Source organism: Bos javanicus, chromosome 19, assembly GCF_032452875.1.
Source record: "Bos javanicus breed banteng chromosome 19, ARS-OSU_banteng_1.0, whole genome shotgun sequence".
Lineage (NCBI taxonomy): Eukaryota > Metazoa > Chordata > Mammalia > Artiodactyla > Bovidae > Bos > Bos javanicus.
The window spans coordinates 13,847,657-13,862,612 of record NC_083886.1 but is presented as its reverse complement, the minus strand read 5'-3'; the positions used below and the strand labels follow the sequence as shown (position 1 = coordinate 13,862,612).

At 49.2% G+C, this 14,956-nt stretch overlaps 1 protein-coding gene across 1 annotated transcript; it reads left to right on the top strand.

The window, feature by feature from the left end:
- The first annotated feature begins 2,724 nt into the window (after window positions 1-2,724).
- CHCT1 (CHD1 helical C-terminal domain containing 1) lies at window positions 2,725-14,286 on the top strand. The gene is made up of 6 exons (XM_061390238.1): window positions 2,725-2,809; window positions 4,942-5,043; window positions 5,289-5,464; window positions 7,100-7,199; window positions 10,540-10,735; window positions 14,030-14,286. Exons 1-6 carry the CDS (start codon window positions 2,732-2,734, stop codon window positions 14,107-14,109), a joined length of 732 nt encoding a protein of 243 aa, XP_061246222.1. The 5' UTR covers window positions 2,725-2,731; the 3' UTR covers window positions 14,110-14,286.
- Window positions 14,287-14,956: the final 670 nt, after the last annotated feature.

Genomic DNA, 14,956 nt, shown 5'->3' with positions numbered 1-14,956 from the left:
AATGGGATCATACCATACGTGGTGTTTTAGTTTGTTTTCCACATCATTAAATATAGAGTAGTAATCTAAAATTTTAAAAATTTAATTCATATTTAATCTAAATTATTCATATAAATTTAATTTGTATAGTGAAAATCAGTCATATCTTAATAACTGGGCTTCTTCCTTCATGGCTCACATGGCCAAGAATCTGCCAGCAATGCAGGAGACTCGCACTGGATCCCTGAGTGGGGAAGATCCCCAGGAGAAGATCCAGTGTTTTTGCCTGGAGAATTCCATGGACAGAGGAGGCTGGTGGGCTATAGTCCATGGAGTCACAGAATCAGACATGTATTTTAATAATCAGTACTATTTTAGTAGTGAAGTATTTTTTAATTGATTTTAACTTTAATATTAGTATAGTATTTTTTAAAGTATTGATGTGCCACAGTTTATTTACCCTTTCCTATCCATGACAGCTGTTTCCAAACTGTTACCACCGTAACTTTCCTCATTTACATCTTCTCTGCTGCTGCTGCTGCTGCTAAGTTGCTCCAGTCGTGTCCGACTCTGTGCGACCCTGTGGACAGCAGCCCTCCAGGCTCCTCTGTCCACAGGATTCTCCAGGCAAGAATACTGGAGTGGGTTGCCATTTCCTTCTCCTATATCTTCTCTCCATAGGGCTAATTCCTCTAAGTAGAATTGGGAAAGAATCTGCCTGCAATTCGGGAGACACAGGCTTGACCCCTGGGTTGGGAAGATCTCCTGGAGAAGGAAATGACAATCCACTCCAGTATTCTTGCCTGGAGAGAATTCCATGGACAGAGGAGCCTGGCAGGCTACAGTCCATGGAGTCTCAAAGAGTCAGACATGACCGAACGCCTACACTTGCAGAATTTATGGGTCAAAGCAAATGCCTATTTAACATTTTGTAATACATTTTTTTAAACTAATTACCACTCCCAGTAGAAGTGTGCCAAAGAGGTCCTCTCCCCTCACTCTTGCCAATATAATTACCCTTCTTAAAACAGTCGAAAAATAGTCTTGAATTAATGTTCAGAGAACACACCTTCCAGTCTGGAAACAAACCCACCTTGTCCTCTAGGAAAGTCAAAGTGCAGTCGCTCAGTTGCGTCCAACTCTTTGCAACCCCATGGACTGTGGCCCACCAGGCTCCTCTGTCCATGGGATGCTCCAGGCAAAGAATATTGGAGTGGGGTGTCATTTCCTTCTCCAGAGGATCTTCCCGACCCAGGGATCGAGCCTGGGACTCCCTCATTGCAGGCAGATTCTTGACCATCTGAGCCACCCGGAAAGCTTACAACCTCTAGTTAAATATTCCTGTCACTCGCAGGTACCGCCGCCAGATGACCAGAGAGAGGCCTGGGAAGACCGTGCGGCAGCAAGTCAGGAGACGGCGCGCTGACCCCTGCCGTCGAAGGCGGGGGAGAGAGAGGACCAAACCGAGTGGAGAAAACGGGACCTGGGCCCAGAAAACAGGAAGGGACCGGCCAGGAGAGGGTGTCCAGCGATCCAAAGAAGATGCTGGTTAGGTGAGGGGACCGGGGCCGCAAGGTCTTACCACCTCCCTGACCCGCACGGCGAGCTGATGGGGGATGCAAGGGGCCGCGTAAGAGACGAGGGGGCGGCGTAGCCCCGCGCCCTGGAGCGCCTCCAGGACAAGCCGGCTGGAGAGACGCGCGGACCCCACCAGCCCCGTCTACGCCTGCGGCCTGGCTTCCCCCGAGGGCGACGCAGGAGGGAAAAGCCAGGCCGGACGGACTCCTACCCGAACCTCGGCGCTGCCCCTCGTGGCGGCGGACCCAAGGCAAATGACGGGAATTCTGTGCTTCTCGGCTGGTGTTTCAGGAAATGGGATCACGACTGAGACCTGGGGCTTCCCAGTTGTGATCCCGGGGCTTCCCTCGTGGCACTGTCGGTAAAGAATACAGCTGCAATGCAGGAGACGTAAGAGACCTGGGTTCGATCCCTGGGTCAGGAAGATCCCTTGCAGAAGGAAATGGCAACCCACTCCAGTATTCTTGACTGGAGAATCCCATGGACAAGGAACCTGGCAGACAACAGTCCGTGGGGTCACAAAGTATCGGACACGACTGAGAGACTAAACCACCACCACCCCTGGGACCTACCCCGGGGAAGAGGTATGAGGGTTAATTGAGGTAGTACTTGGTGGCTAGTATTTTTGTATACTCCCTAAAAACACCACCACCATCCACTCACCACCCAACACAGTGGGCTTCCTCCCTCCTGGAGGCTACGAATGATGGAAGAGAAGATGCATCCCGGGAGAGCTTGACGATGCTACGTTCTCCCTGCATCCTCTACCACATTGTCCCCTGTCCTAAAAGGACGGCTAGGAAACCTCTTCTCGCTCTGCTTTAGGGGGAAGCCCACAGGGTAGCCCACTCTGTAAACGAGGGGGCTTGAATGGTAGGCAGGTAGGAGAATTATTCCTAAAACCTTACCCACGTTCAAAATCGAGAGCACCCGACAGTTCTCTTGGGAGAAGGGGTGCCCGCCCCTCTTGGGCAGCCGTGTGCCCCGACAAAATCCGGGGTGTGCCTGGCCCAAGCTGCTGGCTTGCAGGGCGGGCTCCAGGGCACCCCGAGGAACCCGGGCCGCGTGGGGGAGGGGCGCTGGGCTCTGTGTTGGCCGTTGCCATGGTTTTGCCCGGAGTTCCGAGTGCCACTCCCTGAGTCACCGGGGGCGAGGGGACCCGGGGAGTGCCGCTATGAAGCCCATCAGCGCTCCTGTTGAGATGGAAGCCTCTGATGGGCAGGCGGACGAAAGGGAGGAGCCACTAGAGCAGGTGAAGTGGGGCTGGGGGTGTGAGGGGGGAAGGAAAGGAGGGCCCTGCAGGGGCTGGCTTGGGAAGGCAGAGAAGATAAGTGTCAAGGAAGAAGAGAGGGGGGAAAAAATGGTGAGGTTCACCAGTTCGTAAGAGACTGAAAGAACAAGAGAAGGTTAACTCATCCAGACAGATGTTTATCCAGGACATAGATAACTGGCAAGATAATGGGGGTGGGGATTCCTGGCAAGATGATTGTCAGTTATGAAGACTCACAGGCTGGTGTGTGTGTGTGTATGTACATGTGTCATGGTCTGTGTGGTTTGTATGGAGTGTTTATCCAGTTGACTAGTCAGGGTTCCCTCTGGAGTCTGGAGGAGCCTGTCCTGGAACTTCCTGTGCCCCCTGAACACAGGCAGGACTTAATGCTCACTTGCGTTTTGGCTCCCCCATGAGGCATGCAGAATCTTAGTTCCTTGACCAAGGATTGAACCTGTGTCCCCTGCAGTGGAAACTTGGAGTCTTAACCACTGCGCCACCAGGGAAGTCCCTACGCTCCCTTTTCTGGGAGGCTTTTTAAAGGGCAGGTGTAAACCTCATGTCAATCTAATCCTGTGCTCTGACTTCAAGTGTTATTCTGAAGTCACCTCACTGTGATTCATTTTCAACTTCTTTTGCCCCAGCTTGCTGCCAGAAAGTTCCTTCTCATCATCACCATTACTGTCAGCCACTTTCCTGAGTGCCTGTTAGCCTGGCAAGAAGCTAAAGATTAGGGATACAAAGAAGTGGGCCTGGGACTTAGGAACTCAATAAGTGTTTGCTGAATGAGCGAGTAAATAAATGATGATCATTCCCCCAAGGAGTTACTTAAGCATCTCAGGTACCCTCTGCTCATCTGTAACCAAAAATAAAGAGTTCTAGCCTTACAGAATCTGTGGGAGAATAAAATGAGTTAATGTTGGTACTTCCTTGATGGTCCAGTGGTTAAGAATCCTCCTTGCAAATCAGGGGACATAGGTTCCATCCTCGGTCCAGAAATATCCCACATGCCTCAGAGCAACTAAGCCCCTGAGCCTATGAAGCCTGCAAGCCCTAGAGCCATGCTCCACAGGGGAAGCCATTGCAAGGAGAAGGCTTCATACCACAACAAAGAATGGCTCCTGCTTGCCACAACTAAACAAAGCCTACATGCAGCAATGAAGACCCACTATGGTCAAAAAAGTAAATAAATAAAAAATTTTTTTAAAAAAAGAATCCACCCTCCAATGCAGAGGACCCAGGTTCCATCCCTGGTTGGGGAACTAAGATCGCATATGCTGTGAAGTAATTAAGCATGCTCACTGCAACTAGAGAGCCCAAGCTCTGCAACTAGAGAGAAAGCCCACAAGCCACAGTGAAGACCTAGTGCAGTCCTCCCCTCAAAAAAAAAAAAAAAGAAGTTAACCATACACAGAAAGAGTTCAGTTCAGTCGCTCAGTTGTGTCCAACTCTTTGCAACCCCATGCACTGCAGCACACCAGGCTTCCCTATCCATCACCAACTGCCGGAGTCTGCCCAAACTCATGTCCATTGAGTCGGTGATGCCATCCAACCATCTCATCCTCTGTCATCCCCTTCTCCTCCTGCCTTCAATCTTTCCCAGCATCAGAGTCTTTTCCAATGAGTCAGTTCTTCCCATCAGGTGGCCAAAAAGTTATTGGAGCTTCAGCTTCAGCATGAGTCCTTCTAATAAATATTCAGGACTGATCTCCTTTAGGATGGACTGGTTGGATATCCTTGCAGTCCAAGAGACTCTCTCAAGAGTTCTCCATCACCACAGTTCTAAAGCAGCCATTCTTTGGTGCTCAGCTTTCTTTATGATCCAAAACAAAAAGAGTTAATGTTTGTCAAGTGCTTTGCAAAGTTAGTTAGTATACAGAGCTATAATATTATAAAAGAAATGGATTAGGTGTTCTTGGTTTTCTAAGCAGGAATTCTCAGAGATGGGTTTCCTTTTCCCAGGGCTCACTGGCCCGAGAGCTGGGTCAAAGAGGAGGTCACTGGGAAAACGGAGAAGGGCTTTGGCTGGCATCTGGATCAGTGATTGCCCAGCACTGCCTCTCAGGAGCAGTAGCTCTAGGCCCCCAGCTGACTGCTGCCCCTGCCTCCTCCAGGGGACGAATGCACCCAGCTTAGAGAGGCGCTCCAGTACCACCCCAGCCAAAGACTCCCTTGTGCGCCATGCCAAGGGCCTCGACCGGGACACCTTCAAAATTGTGAGTAAGGGGCCAGCCTGGGACCCGTACCCTATTCCCTACAGGTCAGGAGACCTGGGTCAGAAGCTGGCAGGCCTCGGATCCACAGTTCATGGCCCCACTGGACACCCTCTTGGGAAGGAAGTGGCCTTCTCACATAACACTGGGTCGGAAGGGCTGCAGCTGGGCCACCTGCGGGCTATGTGGGGTGTCCAACTTTCTCTTCTTTCTCCTATGGCCCCTCACTTCCCCTGTTGCCTCCTCAGTGTAAAGAATATCTAAGGCCACTGAAGAAGTTCCTGCGTAAGCTGCACCTGCCAAAGGACCTTCCCCAGAAGAAAAAACTGAAGTACATGAAGCAGAGCCTGGTGGTCCTAGGGGACCACATCAACACCTTTCTGCAGCACTACTGCCGAGCCTGGGAAATCAAGCACTGGAAGAAGTAGGACAGCCTCCCTACCCTGACCATGACCCTCTCTCCTGGGCCACTCCCTCCAGAATCGAGGTCGCTCCTTAGTGAAAATCTCCTAGTCCTTCATCTTAGTGTGTAAGGGTCAGGATCCTGGAGTGAGTGTGGTGAAGAGGGGTGGAGAGAACAGCACCTTCTAGTGACTCAGGGCAGCACTGAATGGGTAAAGGACTCTCCTCACCCGGGGATAGGAGTTCAGTTCAGTTCGGTTGCTCAGTGGTCTCTTGTCGACCCATGGACAGCAGCACGCCAGGCCTCCCTGTCCATCACCAACTCCTGGAATTTACTCAGACTCATGTACATTGAGTCACTGATGCCATCCAACCATCTCATCCTCTGTCATCCCCTTCTCCTCCCACCTTCAATCTTTCCCAGCATCAGGGTCTTTTCAAAAGAGCCAACTCTTTGCATGAGGTGGCCAAAGTATTGGAGTTTCAGCTTCAGCATCAGTCCTTCCAATAAATATTCAGGACTGATGTCCTTTAGGATGGACTGGTTGGATCTCCTTGCAGTCCAAGGGACTCTCAAGAGTCTTCTCCAACACCATAGTTCAAAAGCATCAATTCTTCAGCTCTCAGCTTTCTTTATGGTCCAACTGTCACATCCATACATGACCACTGGAAAAATCATAGCCTTGACTAGACGGACCTTTGTTGGCAAAGTAATGTCTCTGCTTTTGAATATGCTGTCTAGGTTGGTCATAACTTTCCTTCCAAGGAGAAAGCATCTTTTAATTTCATGGCTGCAGTCACCGTCCACAGTGATTTTGAAGGTGTTAGTTGCTCAGTCATGTCTGACTCTATGTGACCCATTGGCTGTAGCCTTCCAGGCTCCTCTGTCCATGGGATTTTCCAGCCAAGAATACTGGAGTGGATTGCCATTCCCTCCTCCAGGGGATCTTCCAACCCAGGGATCGAACCCAGGTCTCCTGCATTGCAGGCAGATTCTTTACTATCTGAGCCACCAGGGAAGCCCAAACAGTGATTTTGGAGCCCCCAAAAATAAAGTCTGACACTGTTCCCACTGTTTCCCCATCTATTTGCCATGAAGGGATGGGACTGGATGCCAAGATCTTAGTTTTCTGAATGTTGAGCTTTAAGCCAAGTTTTTCACTCTCCTCTTTCACTTTCATCAAAAGGCTCTTTAGTTCTTGGCTTTCTGCCATAAGGGTGGTGTCATCTGCATATCTGAGGTTATTGATATTTCTCCCGGCAATCTTGATTCCAGCTTGTGCTTCCTCCAGCCCAGCGTTTCTAATGATGTACTCTGAATAGAAGTTAAGTAAGCAGGGTGACAATATACAGGCTTGACATACTCCTTTCCCTATTTTGAATCGGGGTGGGAGGAGTGGGGGAAAGAACTCTGATAGAATAACTGCTGCGTGCTGTGGGGGCTCATCACCAAATACAGGGGATTCAAGGCCTGGAGAATCCTGCCCTCCAAGCGCCCAACCAAAAATTCAGGGGGCAGGGGTGGTCCAGGACGGGTGGTCCTGGCCGTAAGGCAGGTGTTGGGGGGAGAGGGGCTGGGCTCCTCCCCGCTCAGCCTCGGTCCCGCCTCCTTCGGCCTCGGCCCCGCCCCCTCAGCCTCGGTTCCCCTCCCTTGCAGGATGCTCTGGCGGTTTGTCTCCCTCTTCTCAGAGTTGGAGGCGAAGCAGCTTCGCAAACTCTACAAGTATACCAAGAACAACCAGACCACCAAGTTCCTGGTGAGGCTCCTCCCTGGCCGGCAGAGGGCTGGGTGGCGTGTTCTTGAATTATAGGGGGAGATCTGAGCCTGAAGGGCTGTGGTTTGTTTTTTTTTTTTTTGGCCACAGCATGTGGCATGAGGGATCTTAGTTAGCTGACCAGGGATGGAATCTGGGCCCCCAGGAGTGAAAGTGCAGAATCCTCAACACTGGACTGGCGGGAAATTTCCTGAAGAGCCCTGTGATAGAACAAGTACTCTTTAGTCCTTCCCATGCTCATTGCCTGAGGAAAACTCCACTGGCTTCGGGGTGGGCACAGAGTGGGCTCAGGAGGCCAGAGACTCAGCTTCACCCTCCACCGCCACACCCTGAGCAGGAGCAGGGACCTTCCTGAGGAGCCGTGGGTGGGGATGACCCAGGCCAGGCAGAGAGGCATAGCCAGCTTGGGGGAGGCTATGGAGACCATTGCAAAGGCCAGAGGATAAATATCCCGGGTAGGCTTTGTCCCAAAACAGTGATTCTCAAACATTTTAGTCTCAGATCACTTCTCCCTTCTTAATTTTTATGGTGGTTAGTTGCTAAGTTGCATCTGACTCTTTGCAACCCCATGGACTGTAGCCTGACAGACTTCTTGGTCCATGGGATTTCCCAGGAAGGAATGCTGGAGTGGGTTGCCATTGCCTTCTCCAGGGGATCTTCCCGATCCATGAATCAAACCTGTGTCTCCTGCATTGGCATGCATGTTCTTTACCACTGAGCCACCAGGGAATCCCATAACCCCCCAAAATGTATGCGTATAGGTTACATCTATTGATATTTGGCCTACTAGAAATTAAAGCTAAAGAAAAAAATTCAAAATATGTACCTGCTAATCATTTAAAATCAAGGAGCCCATTATATGTTAACATAATTTTTATGAGAGATAACTGTATTTTCCAAAACAAATTTAGTGAGAGGAGTGACATTGCTTTCTATTTTTGCAGGTCTCTTTAGTGTCTAATAGAAGACACTTGGCTTCCCATATCTGCTTTTGCTCAGTCTCTTATGATATAATGATTTGGTACATAAGGAAATCCAGCCTCCTACTGATATATATATATATAATATATATATTATATATAATTATTAATAGAATATAATTATTATATCTATTCTATAAAAATATATATATATAATTATTAATAGAAAGGAGAGGAGTATTTTATTAGCATTTTCAGATAAAAGTGAATATTTTTTGACACCAAAACTCAGCAAGTGGCAGTTACTTAACTGCAATGTTGAATCTGAAACCATATCAATGGATGTTTGTTTATTAAGCTGTTTGTTTTCATTTTATACCACATCACACAGCAGGATCTCAGTTCCCTGACCAGGACTGAACCCATGCTTCCTGCAGAGCAAGTGCAGAGTCCTAACCACTGGACCATCAGGGAATTCCTTCAATGAATGTTTTAAAATAGACTTTTTTAAAAAAAGCAGTTTTAGGTTTATAGAATAATTGGGGGTAAAGCACAGAGTTCCCATATTTACCCTTTCCTGTTTTCCTTATTGGGGCTTCCCTGGTGCATTGGAGAGGTACATTCGTATCTTTGATGAGCCAATATGGATACACTGTTAATAAATAATGTCCATGGTTTACATTAAGGTGCATTCCTTGTTTTGTACATTCTGTAGGTTTTGACAAATATACAGTAACATGTATCCACCATTTCAGTGAACAAAGGAAGTTTCATTGCCCTAAAAATCCCCAGTGCTCTGCCCATTCATCCCCCCTTCTCCCCTCAAGGCCCTTGGCAACCACTGATCTTTTTACTGTCTCCATAGTTTTTCCTTTTATGGACTGTATAATTGGAAGGTATATTTGGAATCATACAGTATGTAGCCTTTTCAGATTTGTTATCAATGAACTTTTCACACTAGGTTACATTAGAATCCATTGATTTCTCTCCTGCACTCTGAGTGGATCCCACTTTTCAGGCGGTCTGTGAGGTTAGAATATTTCACAGAGCACCCTTTGAGAAGCACTGTCCGAAAGAATAATTACAGGGAACAGTGTTTATGTACTAGGAAACTTTATGTTCCTTCATGTCATTCTTCAAAAGTAACCCTAGGTGGTAATTAGAATTGTTATCCACAGTGTATAAATGAGGGTGCCAGATCTAGGGAGGTGAAGGAACTTGATCCAGACCACGAAGCAAATGGGAAGGACAGAGCTGGGTTCAAACATAATCTCATTCAAAGGAGAGCCCTGCTCTGACCTTATCCTGCCCATTGCTCCAGCTGGGCAGCTATAATGGCATCCTCAGTTGGTAAAGAATCCTCCTGCAATGGAGGAGACCCCAGTTCAATTCCTGGGTCAGGAAGATCCCCTGGAGAAGGGATAGGCTACCCAATCCAGTATTCTTGGGCTTCCCTTGTGGCTCAGCTGGGAAAGAACTGCCTACAATGCAGGAGACCTGGGTTCAATCTCTGGGTTGGGAAGATCCCCTGGAGAAGAGAAAGGCTACTCACACCAGTATTCTGGCCTGGAGAATTCCATGGACTGTATGGTCTATGGGGTCACAAAGAGTTGGATGTGACTTTCACTTTCTCTGTGGGTCTTTGTTTCATTCTCTGAACATGAATATGGGGATAGATTCAGTGATTCCTTCTAAGAATTTGAGGAGCTGCCATTTTAGTCATTCCTAGATTTCAGCAGCCAAGGAACTTTCAAAAGATGTTTCCAGGCTCTCGATTTTAATTTTGCAAAGGACTTTAAAAAATAAGCACCAGGATTTCCCTGGGGGTCCAGTGGCTAAGACTCTGCCCAGTGCAGGGGAGCCGGGTTCAATCCCTGGTCAGGGAATTACATCCCACATGCAGCAACTAAGAGTTCTCATGCCACAGCTAAAGATCCCACATGCTACAGCTAAAACCCAGCACAGCCACGCATGCCTAGTTGCTTCAGTCGTTCGTGTCTGATTCTTTGCGACCCCATGGACTGCAGTCCGCCAGGCTCCTCCATCCATGGGGTTCTCCAGGCAAGAACACTGGAGTGGGTTGCCATGCCCTCCCCCACCTAGCACAGCCAGATAAATATTTTTTTTAAGTCCCATTGTTTCATTACAAACACATAATATGCTCAAAAACCAGAGGGAGGAGATACTGCAAAGGAAAGAACCACCCAAGAAGACAGAGTTGGCAGCCTGACCTCAAGATCCCCATGATCCCCCCTCTGCCCCCCAACATCTGTGGTCCTCACTGCATCCTGGCTGCCCAAGCGTGAGGTGCAGCCTGGCCGCAGCAGCTTCCTAACACGGGCAGGGCTCAGGCTCTGGCAGGCGGCCCCTCTCTCCTCCTCAACACTCTGGTCCCCTTGCAGATGGCCTTCTGCCCCTTGGACGCCCCGGAGAGCTCCTTGCTGGCTGACCAGGAGGACAGTCTGCCCAAGCTCTGCACTGCCTGGGGGCTCCGCAGCCACCTCAATGGCATGAAGGAGAGGCTGTCCAAGCTGCAGGCCCCGGGCCACCCAGCCCGCCTGCTGAAGGAGCTGAGAGCCAGGGGCCCCTGCAGGAGAGGTATGCCCGGAGGAGCGGCCCGTCTGCCCCCCGGGAGCGCCTGACCTGGTCCTCTTCCAGCCATCCCATCTTCTCTTCTGCCCTGCATTTCTCTTTGTCCATTTTCCTTCCCCTTCTCCACTTTTTCTTTTCTCTTTTTTTCCTCCTCTCTTAGGTCATCTCACTGTAGGAAATTTGAAATGTTTGTGCATGCACGCTCAGTCGTGTCTGACCCCACAGACTGTCGCCTGCCAGGCGCCTCTCTCCCTGGGATTTGCCAGATAGGATAAAACAGAAAAGTCACCCATGACCCACAGGCAGGACTAATAATCATATTTAGGTGTGTTTCCTTCCTGTTCCATCTCAGTTTCCCCCTGGAGGTCTCGGGAAATGTGCCTTTTCCAGCTAACAGGTAAACAAAGGCATGCTCCCATACGATCAGAAGCAGAGCCATTTCTAGTGGCCAAGAGCAGAGACTCCCGGGAAGTGGCCAAGCAGCAGGCTGTGCCCTCTTGGTGTTGGGTGGGCCGTGGGTGGAAGGAAGGGGTCACTCCCCCAGGAAGGAGGCCGTCCAGCCAGATGGCCTGGGAACGGCCTTCCCAGTGACCATGGCTCTTGGACGGAGGCTGTGGGCTTAAAGGAGAGAGTCTTCAGTGAGGGGTGCCCAGCAAGGCTGGAGTCTGTGAAGGCCCATTCCGGGCACTAAGGCTCAGAGAGATGTTAGACCTCCTACCTCTCACCCTTCTGGAACTGGCTTCTGAGGCCACGTGTAGCTGTTCTTGCTTAGCTCCTGTGGGAGAAAATGAAGGCGCACAGGGAAACCTAGGACCCCAGGGCGTGGTCCTAAACTGGACCCAGGGTGTGTCTCTGAAGGCCGGGCCTTCACACGCTCAGGGCCTTTTCAGCGGCTACAGCTGGCAGAGGGAGCCGGGAAGTGAGGATGGGTCGGTGAAGAGGGCCCATGGCCCTGAGCCCAGATTTGTGCCTGAGCTCTGTGGGGCCCGTGGCCCTGGCGCCTACTGCTTAGATTGAGGAAGTGAAACATACCATGGAATGAAGGGCAGTCGGTATCATTAAGATGATTTGGATCAGGCAGTCCATGAATCAGATGAGGAAAGTGTGGTTCAGGCTTCGGAGCCAGCATCTCCCTTACCAGGTGCATCGTGTCTCTTAATTTCACCCACCCCTGCAGCACCCAGAAGAGCTGGGCATGACCATCCGCCTTTCACTAATGATCAATCTCAGGTCATAGGGCAAAGGGTAGGTCCGGAGGTTTGGAAGGAGGTAGGTTTGGGACAGGCTTCAGAGAAAGGAAAAAGGAGAGAGACGAGGGAGACAAAGAGGTGAAATGGAGGTCTGTGTGGAGGTGAGACAGTGAGCACACAGGCTGGGCTTAGAGGTGAAGGATGGAGGGAGAGGGATAGAGTGGCAGGGAACAGGGAAAAGCTGCAGATGGCGTATTAAGTTGGGCTTGAAATTGTGCTTCTTTTTTTAAAGTGTTTTTTATTATTTATTTATTTTATTTATTTATTTATTTATTTTAGAGCGGGATAAAGTGTTTTTTAAAAAACTGCTTCTTTATTTGGGTCTTGGTTTCGGCACTCGGGACCCTCAGTCTTTGTTGCAGCATGCGGGACCTTTAGTTACAGCATTCGAACTCTGTAGAGGCATGTGAGCTGCAAGTGGAATCTAGTTCCCTGACCGGGGATGGAACCCTGGCCTCCGCCACTGGGAGTGCACAGTCCTAGCCACTGGGCCACCAGGGATGCCCCTGAATTATAATTCTTAAAATAACATTTGATTACAAACACAAGCATACCCTAGAAAATTAGATAATACAGATTAACAAAAAATAAGAAAATATAAACATCACATTGTCCACCACTTTCCAGATGCTTTTCATGTATATAAACACCTGTATTAAACCAAAATGAGACCATGCTGAATGCGTGGTTTTGACTTGAACTTGCTTTTTTCAGATAATTATAGAAACCTTCCATGTCAACATCTTCATTGAATTAAATACTCCATTTTCAAATTTTCCCAATAGTCAGATCCCTTTTGCACTTAATTTCCCAAACCATGCATTTCACCTGGTTATGTCTCTTAGGTGAGGTGAAGTCACTCAGTCATGTCCGACTCTTTGCGACCCCACGGACGGTAGCCTACCAGGCTCTTCCATCCATGGGATTTTCCAGGCAAGAATACTGGAGTGGGTTGCCATTTCCTTCTCCAGAGGATCTTCCCGACCCAGGGATCAAACCGAGGTCTCCCGCATTGTAGACAGACGCTTTACCGTCTGAGCCACCAGGGAAAAGTCTCTCTTAACCTGAGTCTCCCTTTTCTTCCACCCCGACATGTGTTGAAGAGATCAGGCTACTGTTCTGCAGACTGTTCCACCTCCTGCTCTTTTCTTGTTGCTTCCATTTGGCATCTTTGAAGCTTGTTTCTCTCGGAGCAGGATTGTAGGTCAAGGGTCCCATGGATTCGTGTTAAAAACATTTCTGACGGGCATACATTTCAGACGAGGTGCTATTCTTCCTACTGTGTTACATGAGAAAACGCATACTACCAGGTGGGGCCACCACGACCAGGTGAATCACTGTGTCTATCATGAAATTAAAAGTGACCTGTGCGGGGACTCCCCTGACAGTCCAGTGGTTAAGAATCCACCTTCCAACGCAGGGGCTGCAAGTTAGATCCCTGGTTGGGGAACTAAGATTTCACATGCCTCCGGGCAACTAAACTCTCACACCCACAGAGGGCAACCAAGATCCCACAAGCTGCAATGAAGCGACACAGCCACAAATAAATAAATATTTCTTTTTTAAAAAAGAAAAGATCAGTGAAATCAACACCATCCCCCCAAATAGGACCTTCGTGGTGTTCCTTGGGCACTGTGTTCATGAATCAGTTCTTTACTTTTTTCATGAATCAGTTCTTAAGTAAAAAGATGGCAATGGTGTTTGCAAACAACCCAGCAGCAAAGTACTGTAAACTGGGGAGTGAATGGAGACAGGAGTGGAGAGGAATCACAGAAGCCGGAGGTCTGTCCTGACTGTACCCCTGGCTTAGACTTTGAGCAGCCCATTTCCTTACTCTGCGCCTGCAGATCCTCAGCTGTAATCCCTCAGCTGTAAACTGGGGTGATTCCATCTCCCTACCCCACAGGGTTTCTGTGAGAAAAGGGTAAGGGACTTAGGTTGAAAGCAAGGTAAGCTTTTGCTGCTCTTCCCACCACAGCCGGCAAATGTTACAGGCTGAGATTCTCTTACTATTTGTGATGTCACTGTCTCCGACCTTCCTCTTTTTCAGGTTCTAAGCTTCCTCAAGAGCCGAAACTCAAGAGAAGGAGGATTAAGGAAGCCCCAGACACTCCAGAGACCTGTCTATAGAAGACCCAGCTGGGGCTGAGGGCCAGCTTGCCCTGGATCCTAGAGCACTTGCACTTGAGGGGAGGGGGATATGAGGGACCAGTGAGGGGGAAGAAGAAGCTGTCTTTATCAAAAGGATGCTCAGTCTTAATTGTGTATAAATGGGACAAGAAAATAAACATCCTTTAGACAGTTCAACTTGGCTAATCATCGTCGTTCATTTTTTAAAAGTCATTTATTTGGTTGCACTGGGGCTTCACTGCTCTCTGCGGGCTCTCTCTAGTTGCAGAGAGCAGGGGAGGTCTCATTCTTTTTTTTTTTTTTTATTAAAAATAAATATTTGCCAGCCACCTTCTGAACAGCAAATGGCCTCCATATACACAGGTGAGTAAGAGGCAGTTTCTGTGTCAAGGACCGTCACAGTCTGGGGGAAACACACACACATGTAGACGTTATAACAGGGTAATGCCGGTGTCTGGGGAGGGCCTTAAGGGAGGTGACAGAGGCCTGATATGTGTCTGCCAGGAGAGAGCACAGGTGGGAGGGGAGTGGGCCAGGAGTCAGTCGGAGGGTGACAAGCCTGGTCCCTTCTTAAATCGTCTGCCCTTGATCCTGTGGGAACTTAGAGGGGACAGTGACAAGGGAGATGCCAGGCAGGGGAAGGAGTTGATGTGACGTGGGTATCAGCAAAGTACGAGGAAGTGAGAGAGGGTAGAGTCAGGAGACCAAAGAAGGAACTATATTAATCGTTCCAAGGGACTTACCTGGCTGTCCAGTGGCTAAGATTCCATGCTCCCAATGCAGGGGGCCCAGGTTGGACCCTTGGTTGGGGAACAAGATCCCACATGCCATAACTAAGAGCTCACGT

What these genes read in the sequence shown, in the direction of transcription:
- CHCT1 (XM_061390238.1), top strand. Translation starts at nt 2,732, where the DNA reads ATGAAGCCCATCAGCGCTCCTGTTGAGATGGAAGCCTCTGATGGGCAG. An exon ending in GGGAGGAGCCACTAGAGCAG is followed by an intron (nt 2,810 to 4,941) that starts GTGAAGTGGGGC and finishes TGCCTCCTCCAG; the next exon opens with GGGACGAATGCACCCAGCTT. An exon ending in ACCAGACCACCAAGTTCCTG is followed by an intron (nt 7,200 to 10,539) that starts GTGAGGCTCCTC and finishes GTCCCCTTGCAG; the next exon opens with ATGGCCTTCTGCCCCTTGGA.